The 25,912-nt window shown below is 42.6% G+C and overlaps 1 protein-coding gene across 1 annotated transcript in view; it reads right to left on the bottom strand.

Moving 5' to 3' along the window:
- LOC120054194 (membrane-associated guanylate kinase, WW and PDZ domain-containing protein 2-like) overlaps nt 1-25,912 on the bottom strand; it is a 285,181-nt gene that overhangs the window by 42,880 nt on the left and 216,389 nt on the right. The window contains exons 10-11 of the mRNA XM_039001646.1: nt 22,712-23,244; nt 22,383-22,554 (exon numbers count right to left, since the gene is read on the bottom strand). Of these exons, the coding sequence (XP_038857574.1) occupies nt 22,383-22,554; nt 22,712-23,244 (705 nt within the window). The remainder of the gene's footprint in view (nt 1-22,382; nt 22,555-22,711; nt 23,245-25,912) is intronic.

Raw genomic sequence — 25,912 nt, 5'->3', positions numbered from 1 at the left:
TTGCGTTTGTTCTCAACATAATTACATCATTAGCTGTAGGCTGGAGGGAGCAGATCCTTTTTTTAATCCCTAATAACTTCTAGCTGGGCTGGGAAGAGTTGTACATCACAGGGTAAACACAGGAAACCTAGCGTAGCCTAGTCGCTACATCACAACAAACGATAGAGATGAACAAGAAAGCTCATCTCCTATCTTTGCAATGGCTTATATGAGACAGCATGCACAGCACCATTGAGGGATAGCTGTACTTTCTTCTTCTTATCCTACATGAGTAGGATAACATGAGTATATTGGCAGTCTGTAAATTAACTAAAAAGGTGCATACCACCATCTACTGTGCACAAGTGTGTATTGTCTGAACAGGGATAAAGCCAAGGTTGATGATTTACTGCCACCTGCAGTGCTGCAATGTTTTCTCAGGAGTATATTGCATTGGCTGACCTGAATGTAATTCTGTGATCCATCCTTAACCCATAGGAAGCCCAACATAGTTGGCTACTTCAAAATGGTGAAAGCCCTCCATGGCAATGCCCATGCTTGGCTTTGGGCCAAGTGTGCGCTCTATCCAACTCTATGGGTACATCACATACAGGAAGCCTAACATAGCCTAGCCGCTATCACAACGACCTCACTAACACAGGCCCCCTGTGACTCCAACACATCAAAGACACGCACACTGAGCGTACAGAGAAAGGAAGAGACCCAATATATACATTTATACTATCAGCTAACATGCAATTACGGTAGAAGCGCTGTCTCCTTAGTTGTTCACAAAGCAGCACGTTCATATAACAGAAGCTGTACTGTAACTAGCAAAGCAGCTATAGCAGCATCTGAAGAATCATGTGGAACTATCTGCGTTTATTCCGCTTCAGTGCTCCTCCGAAGGACCCTGGATAACAGTGTTGTGGTGGGCCGCGGGAGAGGGGGAGCGAGGGTTTCATGAGAAATGTTCGCAGCATGCCATTGAGAAGTGGTTATTTGTCCTGTGCTTTGTCAGTGAGAGAACACTGGGAGAACTCTAGTTGAAGGTCAGCCAGCTAAAAAACAGTCATTGAATGTATACACAGGGGTACAGGGCTTTAAAGACACATTCTTGGATATTTGATGCTGTTCAATGGTTAGGTTATTTCAATTCATAATATTTCCAGGGCTGGCATTGGGCTGGAAAACGAATTACGGAGAGCTGCTTTAAGATTCTAACAGAACAGTCAGACGGAATGTGGGTAGGAACTTGAGAGCCAATCGACCAATATGGAATAAAATTAAGTGTTTTAGTCATGGTCTGAGTCACAAATGGCACAATATTCCCTATACTGTTTAGTGCACTACCTATGACCAGGACCCACAGGGGTCTGTTCTAACGTTCTATCGTGTGCAAGTAAATCAACGACTTTAATTGGCTGATGTGCATTTTGAGATGGAGAAACTGTTTGAATTTAAACTTTTTCTAATGTTGACAAGTATGGTCCCTGAAAATAACATTCTAATGTAGATTCTTACTAGAATTGGATTGTCTGATTTAAGAACATTGGGTGCCAACTGAACCAGTATTTGGGTATATTCATCTTACCATTATATAGCTCTACAAGCGTTAGAATGTCAAAATGCTATTCGTTACTCAGCAAATATGCCTGCCCTGCCTGCAACTATTTACATTTACTGCCGTTACGGCCGGTATGTAATTCCAAAAAAGGTCCAAATAAAAATTTACAAGCAACAAAAAATGTTTTCATTTATTGTTTTTGATCGCCAAATCATGGACCTAATTCTAAATCGAAACCGAATTCATTATTGTGATTTCCCGGCACCTTAGCATGCGTGTTAGAGGGGAGTACTTCTAAACAATGCTAATGAATAGCTGCAGTCAGTATTTGCCCCTGAACCGTTTCCAGCCCCCCCATTAAAAATTCGTAAACATGTTTCACGATGGTTGTCACATCAATATCTCTGTGCTACAATCACCAATCTTTTCATCAAACCCCTCTTTCGATAGGTTACAATGTCTGCATTAATGATATATGCTACTCTCTGTTTATCTTATATGCATAGTCACTTTAACCATACATCCATGTACATACTACCTCAATAAGCCTGACTAACCGGTGTCTGTATATAGCCTTGCTACTCTTATTTTCAAATGTATTTTTACTGTTGTTTTATTTCTTTACTTACCTACACACACACACACACATACCTTTTTTTCCCGCACTATTGGTTAGAGCTGTAAGTAAGCATTTCACTGTAAGATTTGATTTGATTTGATTGGTTTAGAGATTAAGGAGTGGGAATTAGGCCTTCTCTAAAAAGAAAAACTAAACACAAAATAATTTGACAATGCTGCCACAGGGAGGTGCCTCCCCCCCACTCAATATGACAGTTTAGGACCAATTTTGGAAGCTCTATCATTCAGATTTGGACAGCAATATCAAGATAAACTGTATATAATTTGTTTTATGTTGGTAATGATAATATGTACATTTTTTTGTATTTTTTCAGATTGATAAAATGAGCCTGTGAAATTTGACGCCTTGTGAGCTAACTACCAAAACGAGTAGACTCGAAAAATAGAATCAGCTTGAAAGTGAATTGACAATTTCTATCTGAGGTAAAAGTTCATATTATCTGATCAATGACATCGATATTTTAAAGTACATGAAGTGAATCAGAGATTTTTTTTTTTTAATCCTCAGATAATGGTAACTATATAGGTAGATTGTTATCTAGCCACATTGTTGGGTGACTGGCCTACTTGATTTAGCTCTTGTCTTGTCTTTTTTATGTTAAAAGAGTGTTTGAGGGGACAAAAAGTGATTTTATAATCATAATACATCTTGTCTTCCAAATCTTATTGTCCACCAGAATGCTTTAGTATTGTCATACATGTGAGTTTCGAAGTCACCGTGAAAGACAGACTTGATTTTTATATACATCAAAATCAATACTTCTCATCAGATCCTATATTTCTTTAGTACTGTAGCAGTTCAATAAAATATGTTCTAAACTCTGTTCATCACGACAATTAGGCATAGGACAACATTTTACTAACAAAACAGCTCCACTTTACTACAGCAAGCACTAGTAAACATTGTACAGAAATCAACCATGCATAGTAGATTTAGACCATGCAAAGAATTTAGACATTCTTTACTTTCTGCAGGGGTGATGTTGCGGTATGTGACTTCACCACCATACATTTAATCAGATATCAGTTTATAAATACTTTTGTTCCAGTTAATATTCAAATGTATAAAATCGTCAGTGAAGTCGCCATAAGCCCAAACTGTGATGAGGTACGTTGTTTCTTGATTTCCTACGTAATTTTCCCAACCTCTGCAGGTCAACCAACCAAAGGACATTTCTAGCTATGGCACGAGCAAAACATTTTTACTTCACACCCACGTTCACTGCAGCAAGGTCTCCTAATTCTTTCATTCTTAAAAGAGTATGTCTTTGTTACCTCCCTATTTGAACCCCGTATTAACTAAACACATGCCTTATTGATCCTTAGGATGCGTTCATCAGTCGGGGGATAAAATGCACATGAACAGTATTTGTTCTACATTTGTAGCTAGTGCTCTTGTCAGACCATTTCTTAACCACCTCATGAACTATAGTTTCTTTTCATTCCCAGTTTTTCTTAGTCCAATTCGTTCCATGTATATAGAACCCGAGCAATTACATTTAATCTTTAAATTCTATAGGGAGGTTTAGAAAGCTCTTTCTCATAGAATCCAAAATTATCATTTACAAAATGTAATTCTTCTTGCGAATGAATAAAAGACTTATGTCGTCGGCATAAGCAGAGATAACTACACGACTATTTCAAACAGATACACCTTTTATCCTATAATCCTTTCAAATGATTTTTAACAAGGGGCTGATGGCCAGCACATAGAGTGCTGCGCTAAGAGGACAAGTCTGCTTTACGCCTCTCTCAACAATGAAGGCTTCGGTCAGTGATCTGCTTATATTCACTTGTACAGATTATTTTGCAAACAATCATTTACATTATTTTATAAAACCATCTGGGAAACCATGCCATTTAAGAAATGCCCATGCAGTTGAAGTCGGAAATTTACATACACTTAGATTGGAGTCATTAAAACTCATTTTTCAACAACTCCACAAATTTCTTGTGAACAAACTATAGTTTTGGCAAGTCGGTTATGACATCTACTTTGTGCAGGACACAAGTCATTTTTCCAACAATTGTTTACAGACAGTTTTCACTTATAATTCACTGTATCACAATTCCAGTGGGTCAGAAGTTTACATACACTATGTTGACTGTGCCTTTAAACAGCTTGGAAAATTCCATAAAATTATGTCATGGCTTTAGAAGCTTCTGATAGGCTAATTGACATCAATTGAGTCAATTGGAGGTGTCACTATGGATGTATTTCAAGGCCTACCTTCAAACCCAGTGCCTCTTTGCTTGATATCATCGGAAAATCAAAAGAAATCAGCCAAGACCTCAGAAAAAAAAATTGTAGACCTCCACAAGTCTGGTTCATCCTTGGGAGCAATTTCCAAACGCCTGAAGATACCACGTTCATCTCTACAAACATGGGAACATGCAGCCCTCATACCGCTCAGGAAGGAGATGCGTTCTGTCTCCTAGAGATGAACGTACTTTGGTGCGAAAAGTGCAAATCAATCCCAGAACAAAAACAAAGGACCTTGTGAAGATGCTGGAGGAAACAGGTACAAAAGTATCTATATCCACAGTAAAACGAGTCCTATATCGACATAACCTGAAAAGCGGCTCAGCAAGGAAGCCACTGCTCCAAAACCGCCATAAAAAAGCCAGACTACGGTTTGCAACTGCACATGGGGACAAAGAACATACTTTTTGGAGAGATGTCCTCTGGCCTGATGTACAGAAAATAGAACTGTTTGGCCATAGTGACCATCATTTTGTTTGGAGGAAAAAGGGGGAGGCTTGCAAGCCGAAGAACACCATCCCAACCGTGAAGCACGGGAGTGGCAGCAGCATGTTGTTTGGATGCTTTGCCGCAGGAGGGACTGGTGCACTTCACAAAATAGATGGCATCATGAGGATGGAAAATTATGTGGATATATTGAAGCAACATCTCAAGACATCAGTCAGGAAGTTAAAGCTTGGTCTCAAATGGGTCTTCCAAATGGACAAGGACCCCATGCATACTTCCAAATTTGTGGCAAAATGGCTTAGGACAACAAAGGCAAGGTATTGGAGTGGCCATCACAAAGCCCTGACCTCAATCCCATAGAAAATTTGTGGGCAGAACTGAAAAAGCATGTGCGAGCAAGGAGGCCTACAAACCTGACTCAGTTACACCAGCTCTGTAAGGAGGAATGGGCCAAAATTCACCCAACGTATTGTGGGAAGCTTGTGGAAGGCTACCCAAAACGTTGGTCCCTGTAACGTTCGTCTTTCGGGGAGAGAGTGGACCAAGACGCAGCGGGTGATAAATACATGATGATTTAATAGACAAGACGAACACTGACACAAAAGACACTTGATAATTTACAAAACAACAAACAACGTTAAACAGACCTGAACTTGTGAACTACATATAACAAAGAACGCACGAACAGGGAAAAACGAAACAGTACCGTGTGGTGTAACAAACATAGACACAGCAACAATCACCCACAAACAAACAGTGAGAACAGCCTACCTTAATATGGTTCTCAATCAGAGGAAACGTCAAACACCTGCCTCTAATTGAGAACCATATCAGGCAACATATTAACCCAACATAGAAACACAGAACATAGACTACCCACCCCAACTCACGCCCTGACCAACTAAACACATACAAAAACAACAGAAAACAGGTCAGGAACGTGACAGACCCAAGTTAAACAATTTAAAGGCAATGCTACCAAATACTAATTAAGTGTATGTAAACTTCTGACCCACTGGGAATGTGATGAAAGAAATAAAAGCTGGAATAAATCATTCTCTCTACTATTATTCTGACATTTCACATTCTTAAAATAAAGTGGTGATCCTAACTGACCTAAAACAGGGAAGGTTCACTTGGATTAAATGTCAGGAATTGTGAAAAACTGAGTTTAAATGTATTTGGCTAAGGTGTATGTAAACTTCTGACTTCAACTGTAAATACTACCTCGGAATATAATCAAAGCTGTCTTCTGGTCTAAGCCCAGTATAAAGAAACCGGACTCACACGTGGAGGATAATATTTATCTTACTGTACAAAGGTTTTCCCACATTAACCTGTTGAGGATAGAGGGCGCTATTTTCACCTTGGGAAAAAATCGTGTCCAATTTAAACGGCCTCGTACTCTATTCTTGCTCGTACAATATGCATATTATTATTACTATTGGATAGAAAACACTCAAGTTTCTAAAACCGTTTGAATTATATCTCTGAGTAAAACAGAACTCATTTTGCAGCAAACTTCCTGTCAGAAAGTGAAAAATCTGAAATCGAGGCTCTGTTCCAGGGCCTCCCTATAAATTTGCTTGAAATCTATTAGTATACATGCACTTCATACGCCTTCCACTAGATGTCAATAGGCTGTGAGAGGTGAAATGGGGTTTCTAGGTATATCTATGGTCAAAAGAGAGAGCTTGGAATGACATGACCCCAAATTCCTTTGTTCAGGAAGGTGCAGAAAGGTCATCAGTATTGGCTTCTGAAAAGCATTCGTTATAGACGTCTAATATCTCCGGCTTTGATTTTATTTGATAAATGTGATAATATCATCGTAAAGTATGTTTTATCAAAATAGTTTTATCAGATTATTGAAATTTTTTCGGGAGTTTTGGCGTGTTCCGTTCTCTGCGTTTGTTCACGATGGACAGCTTCGCGCCACTTGGCTAGTTTTGCTTGCTAATTCGAGAGGGAAAAAGGACATTCTAAAACCAAACAACGATTGTTCTGGACAAAGGACCCCTTGTGCAAGATTCTGATGGAAGCTCAACAAAAGTAGGACCCATTTATGATGTTATTTCATATTTCTGTCGAAAATGTTTACTATTAGTTTCCGCCCAGATTTTGGGCGCTCTCTCGCTATAACGTAAGCTGCATGTCGTACTAAAGTTATTTTTAGAATTCTAACACGGCGATTGCATTAAGAACAAGTGTATCTATCATTTGCTGTACAACAAGTATTTTTTAGTAACGTTTATGATTAGTTATTTGGTCAGAATAGGTGAGTGTCAGAAATATATCCGGAGATTCTGGAAAATAGTTGCTACATTTTCACAATGTATAACCACGGATTTCAGCTCTAAATATGCACATTTTCGAACAAACCATATATGTATTGTGTAATATGATGTTATAGGACTGTCATCTGATGAAGTTTATGAAGGTTAGTGAAATAATTAATATCTTTTGCTGGTTTTGTCGCTATCGCTACTGTTGCCTTGAATCAATGCTGTTGTGTGGTTGGCTATTGTAGTAAGCTAATATAATGTTATATTGTGTTTTCGCTGTAAAACACTTAAAAAATCTGAAATATTGGCTGGATTCACAAGATGTTTGTCTTTCATTTGCTGTACACCATGTATTTTTCATAAATGTTTTATGATGAGTATTTAGGTATTTCACATTGGTCTCTATAATTACTCTGGCTGCTTCGGTGCTATTTGTGATGGTAGCTGTGATGGTAGCTGCAATGTAAAACTGATTTATACCTCAAATATGCACATTTTCCGAACAAAACATAGATTTATTGTATAACATGTTATAAGACTGTCATCTGATGAAGTTGTTTCTTGGTTAGTTTGGTTGGTTCTTGGTTAGTTTGGTTGGTTTTGTGCAAGCTACCTGTGCTGTGGAAGAAATGTCTGTGCTTTTTTGTATTTGGTGGTGAGCTAACATAAATATACGTGGTGTTTTCGCTGTAAAACATTTTAAAAATCGGACATGTTGGCTGGATTCACAAGATGTTTATCTTTCATTTGCTGTATTGGACTTGTTAATGTGTGAAAGTTAAATATTTCTCAAAAATATTTTTTGAATTTCGCGCTCTGCCTTTTCAGTGGAATGTGGGAGGAGTTCCGCTAGCAGAACCCCGGGGCTAGACAGGTTAATCTCCCTTTAATAGCACACGTTCTCAAGCAAGATGGCACCGACCGATTGGGCAGCCGTGCTTCTAGCTCCTAGGCAACATTGCAGTGTTTTGTTTTTTTCTGTGTTATTTCTTACATTATTAGCCCAGAATTGTTTTTGTGTTATTACATACAGCCGGGAAGAACTTTTGGATATCAGAGTGAATGTAACTCACCAGCATTACAAATAGAAATAAAATTTTCCCGAATCGGATCCTTTGTTCGTACCCACCAGGGCAGTTGAACTGATTCCAGAAGCTGATTCAAACACCGCCGGTGGAGAAGAGGTATTGGGAGTGGGCTTCTAGTCTGACTCAGGAGGCGTGCACACCCCCCACCGCTTCCGAGTATATTACTCGCTAATGTTCAATCTCTGGATAATAAAGTTGATGAGCTCAGGGTGAGGATTTCCTTCCAGACAGACATAAGGGATTGTAACATACTCTGTTTCACGGAAACATAGCTCTCTCTGGATATACTGTCTGAGTCCGTACAGCCAGTTGTGTTCTCAGTTCATTGTGCAGACAGAAATAAATATCTCTCGGGGAAGAAGGGTGGAGGTGTATGTTTCATGATTAAATACTCATGGTGTGATTGTGACAACATACAGGAACTCAAGTCCTTTTGATCCACTGACCTAGAATACCGCACAATCAAATGCCGACCGTATTACCTCACAGCTGTGTATATTCCTCTTCAAGCCGATACCACGACAGCCCTTAAAGTACTTCACTGGATTTTATGCAAACTGGAAACCACATATCCCGATGTCGCATTTATTGTAGCTGGGGATTTTAACAAAGCAAATTTGAGGAAAACACAACCGAAGTAATATCAACACCTTGACTGTAGTACTTGCGCTGCTAAAACACTCGACCACTGCTACTCCATGCCTACAAGACCCTCCCCCGCCCTCCCTTCTGCAAATCTGATCATGGCTCCATTTTGCTCCTCTCTTCCTATAGGCAAAAACTCAAACAGGAAGTACCCATGCTAAGGACTATTCAACGCTAGTCTGACCAATCAGAATCAACGCTTCAAGATTGTTTTGATCACGCGGACTGGGATATGTTCCGGGTAGCTTCTGAGAATGACATTAACGAATACACTGATATGGTGACTGAATTCGTCAGGTAGTGTATAGGAGATGTTGTACCCACTGTGACTATTAAAATCTATCCTAACCATAAACCATGGATAGATGTCAGCATTCGCGCAAAACTGAAAGCGCGAACCATCAAATTTAACCATGGCAAGTTGACTGGGAATATGGCCGAATAAAAACAGTGTAGTTACGTCACGGACACCAACGTCTTGCTTCCTGCCTTCTTCGCCCCCTTTGAGGATAACACAGTGCCACTGATGTGGCCCACTACCAAGGACTGTGGGCTCTCCTTCTCCATGGCCGATGTGAGTAAAACATTTAAACGTGTTAACCCTCCCAAGGCTGCCGGCCCAGACGGCATCTCTAGCCGTGTCCTCAGAGCTTGTGCAGACCAGCTGGCTGGAGTGTTTACAGACATATTTAATCTTTCCTTATCCCAGTCTGCTGTCCCCACATGCTTCATGATGTCCATTGTTCTTGTATCCAAGAAAGCAAAGGTAACTGAATTAAATTACTATCGCCCCGTAGCACTCACTTCTGTCATCATGAAGTGCTTTGAGAGTCATGGACTTCCTGACGGGCAACTCCCAGGTGGTGAAGGTAGGAAATAACACCTCCACTTCACTGATCCTCAACACTGGGGCTTCACGAGGGTGCGTGCTCAGCCACTTCCTGTACTCCCTGTTCACCCATGACTGCGTGGCCATGCATGCCTCCAACTCGATCATCAAGTTTGCGGACCACACAACAGTAGTAGGCCTGATTACCAACAACGATGAGACAGCCTACAGGGAGGAGGTGAGGGCCCCGGGAGTGTGGTGCCAGGAAAATAACCTCTCACCCAATGTCAACAAAAGAAAGGGGCTGATCGTGGACTTCAGGAAACAGCAGAGGGAGCACCCCTCTATCCACAACAACGGGACCACAGTGGAGAAGGTGAAAAGATTCAAGTTCCTTGGCGCGTACACATCACTGACAAACTGAAATGGTCCACCCACACAGACAGTGTGGTGAAGAAGGTGCAACAGCACCTCTTCAACCTCAGGAGGCTGAAGAAATCTGTCTTGGCACCTAAAACTCAAACTTTTACCGATGCACAATTGAGAGCATCATGTTTTGCTGTAGCACCGCCTGGTACCGCAACTGCACCGTCCGCAACTGCAGGGCTCTCCAGAGGGTAGTGTGGTCTGCCCAAAGCATCAAAGGGGGCACACTGCCTGCCATCCAGGACATCTAGAGAATCCAGTGATACAGGAAAGCCAAGAAGATCCACAAGGACCACAGCAACCCGAGCCACGGCCTGTTCACCCCTCTACCATCCAGAAGGCGAGGTCAGTGCAGGTGTATCAAAGCTGGGACCGAGAGACTGAAAAATAGCTGCCATCTCAAGGCCATCAGACTGTTAAATAATCACCCCTAGCCCCCGCCCAGTATCCTGCCCTGAACTTTAGTCACTAGCCGGCTATCACCTGGATACTCTACCATGCACCAGGCTGCTGCCCCATGTACATAGGCCCCCAAGTGGTGCAGCAGTCTAAGGCACTGCATCTCAGTGCTAGAGGCGTCACTACAGACCCTGGTTCGATTCCAGTCTGTATCACAACCGGCCGTGATAGGGAGTCCCATATGGCAGCTCACAATTAGCCCAGCGCTGTCCGGGTTAGGGTTTGGCCGCGGTAGGCCGTCATTGTAAATAAGAATTTGTTCTTAACTGACTTGCCTAATTAAAGTTTAAATAAAAACACTGGTCACTTTAATATTGTTTACATACTGTTTTACCACTTCATATGTATGTACTGTATTCTAGGCCTATCTTATTTAACTATTGCTGTACATATACTATTGTTCAGATATACTACATATTCTATCCATATACTGTCCATATTGTCCATACATCCCATAACATATACACTGAACAAAAATATAAACGCAACATACAAAGTGTTGGTCCCATGTTTCATGAGCTAAAATAAAAGATCCCAGACATTTCCATACGCACAAGAAGCTTATTTTTCTAGAATGTTTTGCACAAATTAGCTTACATCCCTGTAAGTGAGTATTTCTCCTTTGCCAAGATAATCCATCCACCCGACAGATGTGGCATATCAATAAGCTGATTAAACAACATGATCAATACACAGCACTCTGAAACGTGCAGTTTTGTCACACAATAGAATGCCACAGATGTCTCAAGTTGAGGGAGCCTGCAATTGACATGCTGACTGCAGCAATGTCCACCAGACCTGTTGCCAGAGAATTTGAATGTTAATTTCGTGAGCATAAGCCACCTCCAACATCGTTTTAGAGAATTTGGCAGTTCGCCCAACAGGCCTCACAACTACAGACCATGTGTATGGCGTTGCATGGACGAGCAGTTTGCGGGTGTCAACATTGTGAACAGAGTGCCCCATGATGGTGGTGGGGTTATGCATGGGCAGGCATAAGCTACGAACAACGAACACAATTGCATTTTATCGATGGCAATTTGAATGCACATAGATACCGTGATGAGATCCTGAGGCCCATTGTCGTGCCATCATCTCACGTTTCAGCATAATAATGCATGGCCCCATGTTGCACGGATCTGTACACGATTCCTGAAAGCTGAAAATGTTGCTGTTCTTCAATGAACTGCATGCTCACCAGAGCATGCTTTGGATTGACATGTACAACAGCGTGTTTAATTTCCAGCCAATATCCATCAACTTTGCAAAGACGTTGAAGAGGAGTGGGACAACATTCTACAGGCCACAATCAACCAGCCTGATCAACAAAGGAAATGTGTCACAAATGGTGGTCACACAGATACTGACTGGTTTTCTGATCCACACCTCCTACTTTTTTTTTTTAAGGTATCTGTGACCAACAGTTGCATATCTGTATTCCCAGTCATGTGAAATTAAGGCCTAATGAATTTATTTCAATTTACTGATTTCCTTATAAGAACTGTAACTCGGACAAATTGTTGCATGTTGTTGTAACGGTTTTCGTCGTCGGAAGAAGAGTAGTCGGACCAAAGCGCAGCGTGGTAAGTGTCCATGCTTATTTATTAGAACAGAACACTATAACAAAATAACAAGAGAATAAATGAAACCGAAACAGTCCTGTAAGGTGCAAAACACTAAACAGAATATAACTACCCACAAAAACCATGTGGGAAAAAGCTACCTAAGTATGGTTCTCAATCAGAGACAACGATAGACAGCTGCCTCTGAATGAGAACCACACCCGGCCAAACACAAAGAAATACAAAACATAGAAAATGAACATAGACTGCCCACCCAAATCACACCCTGACCAAACCAAAATAGAGACATAAAAACGCTCTCTACACAATGACAGTTGTGTTTATATTTTTGTTTAGTATATACACTGTAAAGTCCGGACTCTGACATTGCTCGTCCTACTATTTATATATTTCTTAATTCCACTATTTAACTTGTTAGATTTTTTGTATTGTTAGATATTACTGCACTGTTGGATCTAGGAACACAATAATTTCACTACACATGCAATAACATCTACTAAATATATGTATGTGACCAATAAAATTATATTTTATTCATTTATTCATTCATCATATTTTCTATGAAAATGAATAAAACAAGTCCATCTGTCAGCTTAGTAGTAGTTATAATTTCTGCACATAAACGTAACTAATTAGAATCTATACAGCAGCTTGAAGTGATACAGTCGACTGTGTGTTCATCTGCCCTCTTCTGTCACTTTCTCTGTGTCTTGTCTGTTGCCGTTTCAGGTTCTTGTTTATTACGGTCTCCTTTTTCTCTCCTCTTTTGTTATGGCCTGTTCTGTTCTGCTGGTGTCTCTCTCCATCATTTACTATTTTGTTGCTTTCTCTGTGTCTTGTCTGGTGTGTCTCTTTTAGTTTTGCAATCCAAAACAGTCAGGGGGATAGTGGGGTAGCTTGCTTTGGGCCTGTGTCTGGGTCACCTAAATCATCCTCTTCCCTGCCAGTTGCCCCTGGCTGCTGCTGTTCTAAGTGATAAGTTCTAAGTTCTCATCTATCTTCCTCCTAGGATGATCTTCAAGGTAGCAATGTCAGGAGTTAGTTCAAAAGTTACTCTATAGAGACACGACCAGGGCAACTTAACTGTAAAGAAAAATGTGTCCGCATAACAGAGCAACACAACTCCAAACATGACAGATAAGAAGCTACATAGCCCCTCGGCTATCTGAATATAAAGAGACATGAGACCCCAAAAAATGATAGAATAATTTATAAGAACAGTTCTACCACCTCAACATAGCCCATTTTAAACAGGCATAAATATCTACACTGAACAAAAATATAAACACAACATGAGCAATTTCAAATATTTTTTAGTTACAGTTCATATAAGGAAATCAGTCAATTGAAATATATTCATTAGGCCCTAATCTATGGATTTCACACGACTGGGAATACAGATACGCATCTGTTGGTCACAGATACAGGAACCTTAAAAAACAAGGTAGGGGCGTGGATCAGAAAACCAGTCAGTATCTGGTGTGACCATCATTAGCATATTATGTTGGTTGTCTGTAGCTTCTGCCTGCCCATCCCATAACCCCACCGCTACCATGTGGCACTCTGTTCACGGCGTTGACATCAGCGAACCGCTCGCCCACGCCATACACGCTGTCTGCCATCTGCCCGGTACAGTTGAAACCGGGATTCATCCATGAAGAGCACACTTCTCCAGCGTGCCAGTGGCCATCTAAGGTGAGCATTTGCTGACTGAAGTTGGTTACGACACCAAACTGAAGTCAGGTTAAGACCCTGGTGAGGACGACAAGCACACAGATGCGCTTTACCGAGATAGTTTCTGACAGTTTGTGCAGAAATTCTTCGGTTGTGCAAACCCACAGCTTCATCAGCTGTTCGGGTGGGTCGTCTCAGACCACCCCGCAGGTGAAGAAGCCAGATGTGGAGGTCCTGGGCTGACATGGTTACATGTGGTCTGCGGTTGTGAGGACGGTTGGACGTAGTGCCAAATTCTCTAAAACGATGTTGGAGGTGGCTTATAGTAGAGTACTGAACGTTCAATTATCTGGCAACAACTCTGGTAGACATTCCTGCAGTCAGCATGCAAATTACACGCTTCGTCAACTTGAGACATGGCATTCTATTTTGTGACAAAACGGAGTGTCCTTTTATTGTCCCCAGCACAAGGTGCACCTGTGTAATGATCATGTCGTTAAATCAGCTTCTTGATATGCCACACTGTCCGGTAGATGGATTATCTTGGCAAAGGAGAAATACTCACTAACAGGGCTGTAAACAAATTTGTGCACAACATTTGATAGAAATACGTTCTTTGTGCGTATGGAACATTTTGGAGATCTTATATTTCATCTCATGAAACATGGTACGTTTATATTTTTGTTCAGTAATAGTTGTAGTAAAGTTCAGCTTCATTCTGCAGAGGGGAAATGTGTCACTGCCAGGAGATACTGTAAGTGCTTCAGTCATAAAAACGTTCTCTCATATCTTTGGTCTCAGCTTGCTAGCCGGCCAGCACTTACCAAAGTGGCTAGGCAACAAGCGAGCTACTTAAACTAAACCCATAAAATACACTCACTGAAAATAAACACTTTTCCTAATACCATGACTTATATCAACATCCTCAGCTCGCCCATTCACTAAATATACTGTTAATATTTCAGTGTGTGATTCTCTATACTCTCATTCTATCTAGTGTACACGTGACAAACTCACTACGCATGTGCACACACCCACACACATGGTCTAGATTCTACTGTATACTTTATGCTGTACCTGGCAATGGCCCCTGAGGGACTATCAGCCTGGCACACCAAGAGATAACCTCTTTCACAGCGCACGCGCCGCACACACACACACCCACATCGATAGCCTAGGGATTACTGGCTCCAGGGTGAAAGACAGTCTCGGAATGACTCACAGTAGGCATCAGACTGTTCATGCCTGTGTGTGAGTATTTCTGTGTACTGTATATGTTTTTTTGTCTGACTACCTCGGCTTTGGAATGCTGCCAGAGTTCCACTGAACCAGTGGCGTCACTAGGCCTGGACTTCTGGGGCTTTAGCGCCGGATGTTTTTGGTCCAGTCCCAATCTATTCTGACATGAGTTTCCATAACCATGCATTACTCTATGCAGTATCATTTTTTTTAAATATCAAAAATAAACAGTACAATATACTGCGCTAGGGAGTAGCATGCACTGCAGAAGCCCCTGGAGTGACATGGTGCCTGTTTTGATTGGTAGAGATTTCACAATGCAGTGGACCGCTCACAATCCTTATCCCAGTCTGCTGTTCCCACATGCTTCAAGAGGGCCACCATTGTTCCTGTTCCCAAGAAAGCTAAGGTAACTGAGCTAAACGACTACCGCCCCGTAGCACTCACTTCCGTCATCATGAAGTGCTTTGAGAGACTAGTCAAGGACCATATCACCTCCACCCTACCTGACACCCTAGACCCACTCCAATTTGCTTACCGCCCCAATCGGTCCACAGACGACGCAATCGCAACCACACTGCACACTGCCCTAACCCATCTGGACAAGAGGAATACCTATGTGAGAATGCTGTTCATCGACTACAGCTCAGCATTTAACACCATAGTACCCTCCAAACTCATCATCAAGCTCGAGACCCTGGGTCTCAACCCCGCTCTGTGCAACTGGGTACTGGACTTCCTGACGGGCCGCCCCCAGGTGGTGAGGGTAGGTAACAACATCTCCACCCCGCTGTTCCTCAACACTGGGGCCCCACAAGGGTGCGTTCTGAGCCCTCTCCTGTACTCCCTGTTCACCCACGACTGCGTGGCCATGGACGCCTCCAACTCAATCATCAAGTTTGCGGAGGACACTGCAGTGGTAGGCTTGATTACCAACAACGACGAGACGGCCTACAGGGAGGAGGTGAGGGCCCTCGGAGTGTGGTGTCAGGAAAATAACCTCACACTCAATGTCAACAAAACAAAGGAGATGATTGTGGACTTCAGGAAACAGCAGAGGGAGCACCCCCCTATCCACATCGACGGGACAGTAGTGGAGAGGGTAGTAAGTTTTAAGTTCCTCGGCGTACACATCACGGACAAACTGAATTGGTCCACCCACACAGACAGCGTTGTGAAGAAGGCGCAGCAGCGCCTCTTCAACCTCAGGAGGCTGAAGAAATTTGGCTTGTCACCAAAAGCACTCACAAACTTCTACAGATGCACAATCGAGAGCATCCTGTCGGGCTGTATCATCGCCTGGTACGGCAACTGCTACGCCCACAACCGTAAGGCTCTCCAGAGGGTAGTGAGGTCTGCACAACGCATCACTGGGGGCAAACTACCTGCCCTCCAGGACACCTACACCACCCGATGTCACAGGAAGGCCATAAAGATCATCAAGGACAACAACCACCCGAGCCACTGCCTGTTCACCCCGCTATCATCCAGAAGGCGAGGTCAGTACAGGTGCATCAAAGCAGGGACCGAGAGACTGAAAAACAGCTTCTATCTCAAGGCCATCAGACTGTTAAACAGCCACCACTAACATGGAGTGGCTGCTGCCAACATACTAACTCAACTCCAGCTAGCTTTAATAATGGAAATTGATCAAAAATGTATCACTAGCCACTTTAAAACAATGCCACTTAATATAATGTATATGTATATACTGTACTTAATATCATCTTACTGCATCTTGCCATCTTTATGTAATACATGTATCACTAGCCACTTTAAACTATGCACTTTTATGTTTACATACCCTACATTACTCATCTCATATGTATATACTGTACTCGATACCATCTACTGCATCTTGCCTATGTCGTTCTGTACCATCACTCATTCATATATCTTTATGTACATATTCTTTATCCCTTTACACTTGTGTGTATAAGGTAGTAGTTGTGGAATTGTTAGGTTAGATTACTCGTTGGTTATTACTGCATTGTCGGAACTAGAAGCACAAGCATTTCGCTACACTCGCATTAACATCTGCTAACCATGTGTATGTGACAAATAAAATACAATTTGATTTGAACCCTTGACCCCTCCCCCACCCCTACAGCACTGGTTAGAAGTCATTAGGCACGCGCCTAATACTAGATGTTGCTGACGCCTGACAGATCTTACAACGTCTTGATAGGTATTTTAAGTATCCGCTAACCACACCATATGTTATAGCAATTTGTCAGTCGCCTCGCCTTAGCTGTGGAACGTGCCCAATGCCATCTCTCAGCAAAACACCTGTCACTCAGTCAGCGTAGCACTGAGCAAACATGGATATTCGGAACTTCTTCTGAAGGAGAGGCAAAGGAAGCGAGTAGTTTGCGCACAAGCAGGCACCAGTGAATGAGTTGGAGAGGGCAGAACAGACAGAAAATCTAAGTGCAACAGCAGCAAAGTTATCCAGGTGTGTACAGGGTTAGTGGTAGCAAACTAGCTAGTCTCCCTCAGCATAAGGGTTGGCTAATGCTAATTTAACCCTTCTGCAATTTCTGCGGCCCCGTGGAAATCAAATTAACATAATTATAAAATCCCCATCAAAATACATATGTTTGCATGGGCGTGGGTGTCTCACAGAATCGTCCGAACTGTTTGGCCTCCAAACTATCTCGTTTTTGCTCTACAACCCCCACAAGCGTCACGGGACTCGTTTGAAGTTGGTACAGCCACTTCTGCTAACTTCTGTCTGTAGCGTCCGAACAGCGCCCGAATATGACCAATCTGTGGAAATGTGAGTCTCTCACGAACACGTACATGTAGGTTGTCACAAGACTCGTCTGAAGGTCCCAAGTACCAGTTTAAAAAAATTATGGAAGTATATATGGAGATGGTTTAATGCCTAAAATAAGGGGTTAAATACATCTTAGATATAGGACAGACACTTCAGAACAAACTTCCTTTAGATTTTTTGGGCGGTACTATCTGTTGTTCCATGTAGTGAATCTGTTACTCAATGCGTTTCTATGGGCTAACAGCAGTAATGGCAAATTCAATGTTTTTTGTTGTAGTTTTTTTTTACCTTAAGGGGTACTTGTTTATGTGTTATTGGCTTGTTTATTGTTTATTCCATGTGTAACTCTGTGTTGTTGTCTGTCACACTGCTTTGCTTTATCTTGGCCAGGTCGCAGTTGTAAATGAAAACTTGTTCTCAACTAGCCTACCTGGTTAAATAAAGGTGAAAAAAAAATAATAATAATTTAAAAAAAATACTATTCCATATAGCTTAGTAGAACCCCCCCTCTACTCCGCCTGTCTGCCTCCCTTTCTATTTATTTTGACTTGAGCTATCGCTGCGGAAGTGCCACATTAAAACTTGGTCCGGCCCAAAGATGTCGCTAGCAAACTTGCATCATTGTATCAACTAGCCTATTGTTTCCTGTGCCAGTGAGCTCAGGACAGACAGCTGTTTTTGCGCAAGGGAAACGTTTTCAGGTATTAGATGATGTTTCCACTGGATATATGGGATCATCAGATCATTATATTTTGCTCTTTCACACCGAGGCTGTGTATGTGTGTGTTACGGTGTCAGTGTAAGTATGTGTGAGTGTGTGGGTGGTCGGAGTCCAGTGTGTGTATAGTGTCAGTGCGAAATAGCTAGTGGAAAAAAGGGAAAATGCAGTTTGTGTGTGTGTGTCTACCAGCAGTGATTGACTGTTATCTAGACCTGGGTGCAGAGGCTGTTGCATGTGTACCAGTAAAGGCTAGCTGCAATTTAAACACTATCATTTAATGAACTATAAACTAAGTAAACTAAACTGAACTTAAATTAACTATATGCATTGAAACCTTTGGAGGAGAAAATATCAGAGCCAGCATAATATTGTTCAGGTTGTCACATAAGTGTGCGGTCCATTTTCCTATTCTTCTCTTTCCCTCTGTAACACCATGTCTAACAGGCAGCAGCTGTGCCATCACATCCATATCATACCAGAATCCTTTGGGCCTGGCCATTATGGAGCCAAACATCCCTCGGCTGTTTGTGTGTGTAAATGCCGCACTAAATTAGCTCCATTCATTAAAATCACCCATCTATTTTTGTGACTACCTGGACCTACCATTTTGGTTTTGAAGTATTGAAACCAAACCATTTGATTTGAATGAAAAGTGTTCTAGTAAACAACATGAAAAGGTTTCTGTAATAGGCACTCATTTCAAATAGGCCACATGATTTATATATAAACACTTTAAATAAGTCAGGAGCCAGTCAGGTAGCCTAAGAAGGAACAAAAATGAATTATTCACGCTATATTATTTGCCTATTATTTTAAGGCTATAGCCGACACCTAAAGAAATAGTGAAGCATTTGCGAGTGCGACACACTAGGCTGGCTGGAACATTAAGCGCTCAGCATTTAAACAACATTTCATTGTATTAAATCATTATATTCTATAAATTGCGCACATAGGCTGTGACTTACTTAGAATTAAATTCAAATGAAACTAAAAATGCCTTATTAGGCTCAGTGCCTTTGGCCAAACTTTCTAAAAGTGAATTCAGAGTCTGCGGCTTCAGGCTCATGCGATGGTGCCTGGAGAGCAGGCCTGCAGCAGAGAATGCCCTCTCCGCGCATGCAGAGCCACTGGGGAAACTAAACACCCTTTGGGACACTCTTGCCAGGCTGGGTAGGCACGTTTTTTGTTTTTATATACAGTACCAGTCAAAAGTTTGGACACATCTACTCATTCAGTGTTTAAAAAAAAAAAAAAAATCTACATTGTAGAATAATAGTGAAGACATCAAAACTATGAAATAACACATATGGAATCATGTTGTAACCAAAAAAGTGTTAAACAAATCAAAATATATATATATATAGATTTTAGATTCTTCAAAGTACCCACCCTTTGCCTTGATGACAGCTTTGCACCTTTGGAAAGGTCCCACAGTTGACAGTGCAGGTCAGAGCAAAAACCAAGCCATGAGGTTGAAGGAATTGTCCGTAGAGCTCCGAGACAGGATTGTGTCGAGGCATAATTATGGGGAAGGGTACCAAAACATATCTGCAGCATTGAAGGTCCCCAAGAACACAGTGGCCTCCATCATTCTTAAATGGTAGAAGTTTGGAACCACCAAGAGACTTCCTAGAGCTGGCCGCCCGGCCAAACTGAGAAGGGCCTTGGTCAGGGAGGTGAACAAGAATGCAATGGTCACTCTGACAGAGCTCCATAATTCCACTGTGGAGATGGGAGAAACTTACAGAAGGACAACCATCTCCGCAGAACTCCACCAATCAGGTCTTGGCCAGTGGCCAGACGGAATCCACTCCTCAGTAAAAGGCACATGCCTTTTGGTTCTAGACTTGGCACTCTGGTACCGCATGGCAAGCGGTACCGGAGCGCCAAATCTAGGACCAAAAGGCTCCTCAACAGCTTCTACCCCCAAGCCATAAGACTGCTGAACAATTCATAAAATTTACATTTACCCCCCCTCCCTTTTGCACACTGCTGCTACTCACTGGTTGTTTGTTACCTATGCAAAGTCCCTTCGCCCCCACCTACATGTACAGGTTACCTCAACTAGCCTGTACCCCCACACACTGACTCAGTACCGGTGCCCCCTGTATATAGCCTTGATATTGTTATTGTTATTGTTGAACTTTTTATTATTACTTTTGATTTTAGTCTACTTGGTAAATATTTTCTTCTTCTTGAACTGCACTGTTGGTTAAGGGCTTGTAAGCAAGCATTTCACGGTAAAGTCTACACATGTTGTATTCGGCGCATATGACAAAGTTTGATTTGATTTGACAGCCCGCTTGGAGTCTGTCAAAAGGCATCTAAAGGACTCTCAGACCATGAGAAACAAGATTCTCTGGTCTGATGAAACCCAGATGGAACTCTTTGGCCTGAATGCTAAGCATTACGTCTGGAAGAAAAACCTGGCACCATCCCTACGGTGAAGCATGGTGGTGGCAGCATTAGTAAAGTACAGAGAGATCTTTGATGAAAACCTGCTCCAGAGCGCTCAGGACCTCAGACTGGGGGGGGAAGGTTCACCTTCCAACAGGACAACGACCCTTAGCACACAGCCAAGACTACGCAGGAGTGGCTTCGGGACAAGTTTCTGATTGTCCTTGAGTGGCCCAGCCAGAGCCCGGACTTGAACCCGATCGAACATGTCTGGAGAGACCTGAAAATAGCTGTGCAGCGATGCTCCTCATCTAACCTGACAGAGCTTGAGAGGATCTGTGCCAAGCTTGTAGCGTCATACCCAAGAAGAGTCGAGTGTGAAATCGCTGACAAAACGATTTAATCCATTTAAATTTGTCATTTTAGGCAAAAATTTGAAAAAGGGTCAGATCCTTTTAAGAATAAGGCTGTAACATAACAAAATGTGGAAAAAGTCAAGGGGTCTGATTACTTTCCGAATGCACTGTATGTGTTAATGTGTGTGTGTGTGTCCTCAAGTCTGCATGTGTGTGTGTATGTGTATGTGTGTGTGAGTTGTTCTATGGGTCGGCTGGTACAGGCAGCCTAAGGTAATTAGCAACTCCCTTGGGCCAAAGATGGTGGTGTATTTCATTCTTCCACTCATTTCAGAAGCACAAAGGGACATGCATCGTAAAGGATAGTGATAGAGTGTGGTCAAGTGCAAACACAGCCGATTCTGCACCACACAACTACCTTGATGACTAGGGTCCGATTCTCCTGATAGAACCCTTCCTGTCTGTACCCCTCTTTGTATCCATCAATCTCCCCTCTAAATTCCAACTGTGTAACCATAAAAGGGAAAATACGAGAAGGGAAAAAAAGAGAGAAAGGGAGGGACAAAGACTCCCTATATGATGAAGCACCCATATAGGGTGCTCTTAAATACTGTACTGTACATAGGTCTGTAGAAATAGGTCTGTTGTGGTATGTCTGTCAGTGAATGCCTAAAAAGAGACATCCTTCAAGACAATCTAAGATCTTTCATCAATCTCCTCTTTGAACCACAAGTCTCTGCAGATGGAACATACTGTACGTATGAGAGAGAGACATGCTGATAAACAGATACCCTTTTCACACTTATGTGACAACCTGAACAATATTATGCTGGCTCTGATATTTTCTCCTCCCATTGTTATTTCCAGCACTGAGTCCATTCTAGGATCTATTGTGGGTGCTTAACCAAGCCAACCTAGTACATTTCGGCTTGGCTCAGCTAAGCTCAGTAGTGTGAAAAGGGTAATCAAGTCAGAAAGAGTCTGTTCAAGAGACAGAGAGACTTACCTTCCCCTCCTCCTCTCTGTATGAGTAGCGTGGCCTCTGCTCCGACAGGACACTCTTTGAGCAGCTCCACCACACGGCCGTGTCCCGCCCCCGCCACACCCTGCTGGTTCACCTCCAGGATCAGGTCTCCTTCATTCAGACCCACTCCGTCCTGCACAACCGGCTCCAACACCTGTACAACACGGAACATAGTCAGGTATGAGGATGGAAAAGTAGGGGTGACGACAGACAGAGGGATGGATGGACAAACGGACACAGACAGAGCAGTAGAATGCACAATGCAAAATGTACAACATACAGAGAAGGTTAACACAAGAATAACACCCCACCTGTTTGACCCGCTGCCCCGTGGGGCTGTCGGCGATGGTGAACCCGAACCCCTCCGCCCTCTTCACCATAGTCACAGTCAGCAGCTCCGCCCCCTGGATCACGCCCCCGGCTATCCCCGTCGCCCCTGACGACACTATGGAGACATTGTCGTCGCGCGGCGTCACGGCCGGAGCGGACCCGGGGTTGGTGGGCGGCAATGAGGACCCATCCAGGTGGGTGTCCCCAGGGTGGGGTTCCCCTGGCTGGGCTAGAGCCTGTGAAGGGAGCTGAGAGCTCAGGGAGAGGTACTCCAGGTAATGGTTGTAGCTGCTACGCCCGTTCACCACCATGGGGTGGTGTTCCATGCCAACGGGGGTCAGGGAGTTTCCGGCGGACGCCCCGCTGGGGTTCTCGGGGTCAAAAGGCAGGGGGTAGCCCCGGCAGAGGACCAGGGTGACGCTTTGTCCAATGAGAACAGATTGGAAGAGTTTGACCACATCGGCATGAGTGGTGCCCAGGCAGCAGATGTCATTGATGTAGACGATGACATCACCTAAAGGGGGAGGAGGCAGAGTTCTTGTTCATTAGGCATCAAACGGAAGAAGATGGTCTGAAACAGGTATAAAAACATACTGTACTGAACAAACGCATTCAAATGTGTCTCAGCTATCATCGGAATCTCTAGCGAATTATAGAGAGTGTGTATAATTAGTGAACACAGAAGAAGTCCGATGTCCCTAGAGCAGGGGTAGGCAACTAGATTCAGCTGTCGGCCAATTTTTGTCAGAGCAGATGGTAATTTGTACCCTGCAAATGTTACGTATTTATTTCGGATCCCCATTAGCTGCTGCCAAGGCACTTACAAAGTATACCCAAAAATAGATTGTATTTACCTTGATAACAGTGAGACATGATCACGTCTCTCTTTTTATTTTTAGCAACAGATTTTCTTTGCTGAATTGGTGATTGTACAGTACATTTTTACCAAACACTAAAATCCCCCAAAAACATAAATATTTTGGGGGCTGGTTTCACCTGTTGCCGACCCCTGCCCTAGAGTGTCACAGAGGCCCATGATATCAGTATGGCAGCAGAGTTAGAATGAAGGCAAAGCTCTACATGGGTGGGTGTGTGTGTGTGTGGGGGGGGGGGGGGGGGGCGTGAGTAAAAGTAATGATACCTTAATAGAAATCTGTGAATGTATTGTAATGTTTTAAGATTGTATAAACTGCCTTAATTTTTCTGGACACCAGGAAGAGTAGCTGCTGCTTTGGCAGCAGGGGATCCATAATATATACAAATAGAAAATGATCGACTATAATTGAAAGTCACCCCGAAAATACTACTTGAGTAAAAGTAAAAAAGTATTTGATTTTAAATATAATTAAGTATCAAAAGTAAATGTAATTGCTTAAATATACTTTAGTATCAAAAATTAAAGGATTCATCCTTATATTAATCAAACCAGATGGCACCATTTTCTAGTTTTTTTTACTTACGAATAGCCAGGGGCACACTCCAACATCATTTACAAACGAAGCATGTGTGTTTAGTGAGTCCACCAGATCAGAGGCAGTAGGCATGACCAGGGATGAATTTGCATGAATTTGACAATTTTTCTGTCCTGCTAAGCATTCAAAATGTAACGAGTACTTTTGGGTGTCAGGGAAAATGTATGTAGTAAATAGTACATTACTTTCAATAGGAACGTAGTGTAAAGTAAAAGTTGTCAAAAATATAAGTAAAGTACAGATACCCCCAAAAAACTAGTTAAGCAGTACTTTAAATTATTTTACTTGACTACTTTACACCACTGTGTGTGTGTGTGTGTGTGTGTATGTGTGTGTGTGTGTGTGTGTGTGTGTCTGTAGCAGAGGCTCAGTGTGTCTCTGTGGACATGCCAGCCATCTGGAGTGTATTGGCACCAAGAGACAACCATCACACTGCCACTGTACTGCTATGCCAACCTGGTGATGGTTAACAAACACACACGCGTGCAGACACACACAGACAAGTACACATACTCCCCTCCCACACAGCAACACCACAGCTCAAATAGGCCAGCAAATATCAGTCAGGGATTGTGTGTGTGTGTGTGTGTGTGTGTGTGTGTGTGTGTGTGTGTGTGTGTGTGTGTGTGTGTGTGTGTGTGTGTGTGTGTGTGTGTGTGTGTGTGTGTGTGTGTGTGTGGTGTGTGAGCATGCGTGTGTTTATGCGTGTGTTTATGCGTGTGTGTGTATGTTTGGCAATGTCAAAGAGAGCGGGAGACAGCAAGCAGAAGAGAGTGAAATCAGGACAGTGAGTGAGCAAGAGGGAGATAGAGGGCTCTATTTTAATGGTAAATGTTAGCGTTGGTCCAGGGTTGTGTGTCACGTTCCTGACCTGTTTTCTCTTGTTTTGTATGTGTTTAGTTGGTCAGGGCGTGAGTTGGGATGGGCAGTCTGTGTTGTTTGTTCTATGTGGGAGTGTGTTGGTTAATTAGCCTTATATGGTTCTCAATCAGGGACAGGTGTTATTCATTTCCTCTGATTGAGAATCATATATAGGTAGGCTGTTTTACACTGTTAGTTTGTGGGTGATTGTCTTCCGTGTCTGTGTATGTTGCGCCACACGGGACTGTTTCGGTATGTTTGTTCGTTCGGTTTTTGTGTAGTCTATTTTCCTGTTCGTGCGTTCTTCGTGTCATGTAAGTTCGTTTGTTCAGGTCTGTTGACTGCGTTTGTTATTTTGTAAATTCTCAAGTGTTTCGTGTTTGTCTATCATTTAAATAAATTCATTATGACTGCATACCTCGATGCGTATTGGTCCGACCCATGCTTCTCCTCTTCAGACGAAGAGGAGGAGAGCAGCCGTTACATTGTGTCAGAAATATTTGAGCTATTTTCACTGTGGGAACTATGAGTGCCATAGCTAGCGGTGGCACGAAAGTACTGGGTTTTGATGGATAAATAAATGATAGACGTGATGAGGGCTTGGCCACTCATTGGCCAATCAACGCATTTCATGGCTTAAAACTATATGCCGTTGTCTCAAGTTCTGTAGGTTATTGACGGTCTTTGGGTTGTCATCGACTCCAATTCAGCTGGGGGCATGGAATATTCTCTTCCTAGTCCATAGTGGATTGATACAGTTTATCAAATAGCATAGGCTACAGTAACAAGTAAAAAAAAAAAAAAATCCAGTGTTTGCTCAATATGTTTGGAGTGGTGACAGTCAACATT

Source organism: Salvelinus namaycush, chromosome 9 (assembly GCF_016432855.1).
Source record: "Salvelinus namaycush isolate Seneca chromosome 9, SaNama_1.0, whole genome shotgun sequence".
Taxonomy (NCBI): Eukaryota; Metazoa; Chordata; class Actinopteri; order Salmoniformes; family Salmonidae; genus Salvelinus; species Salvelinus namaycush.
This window is presented reverse-complemented; position numbering and strand designations above follow the sequence as displayed.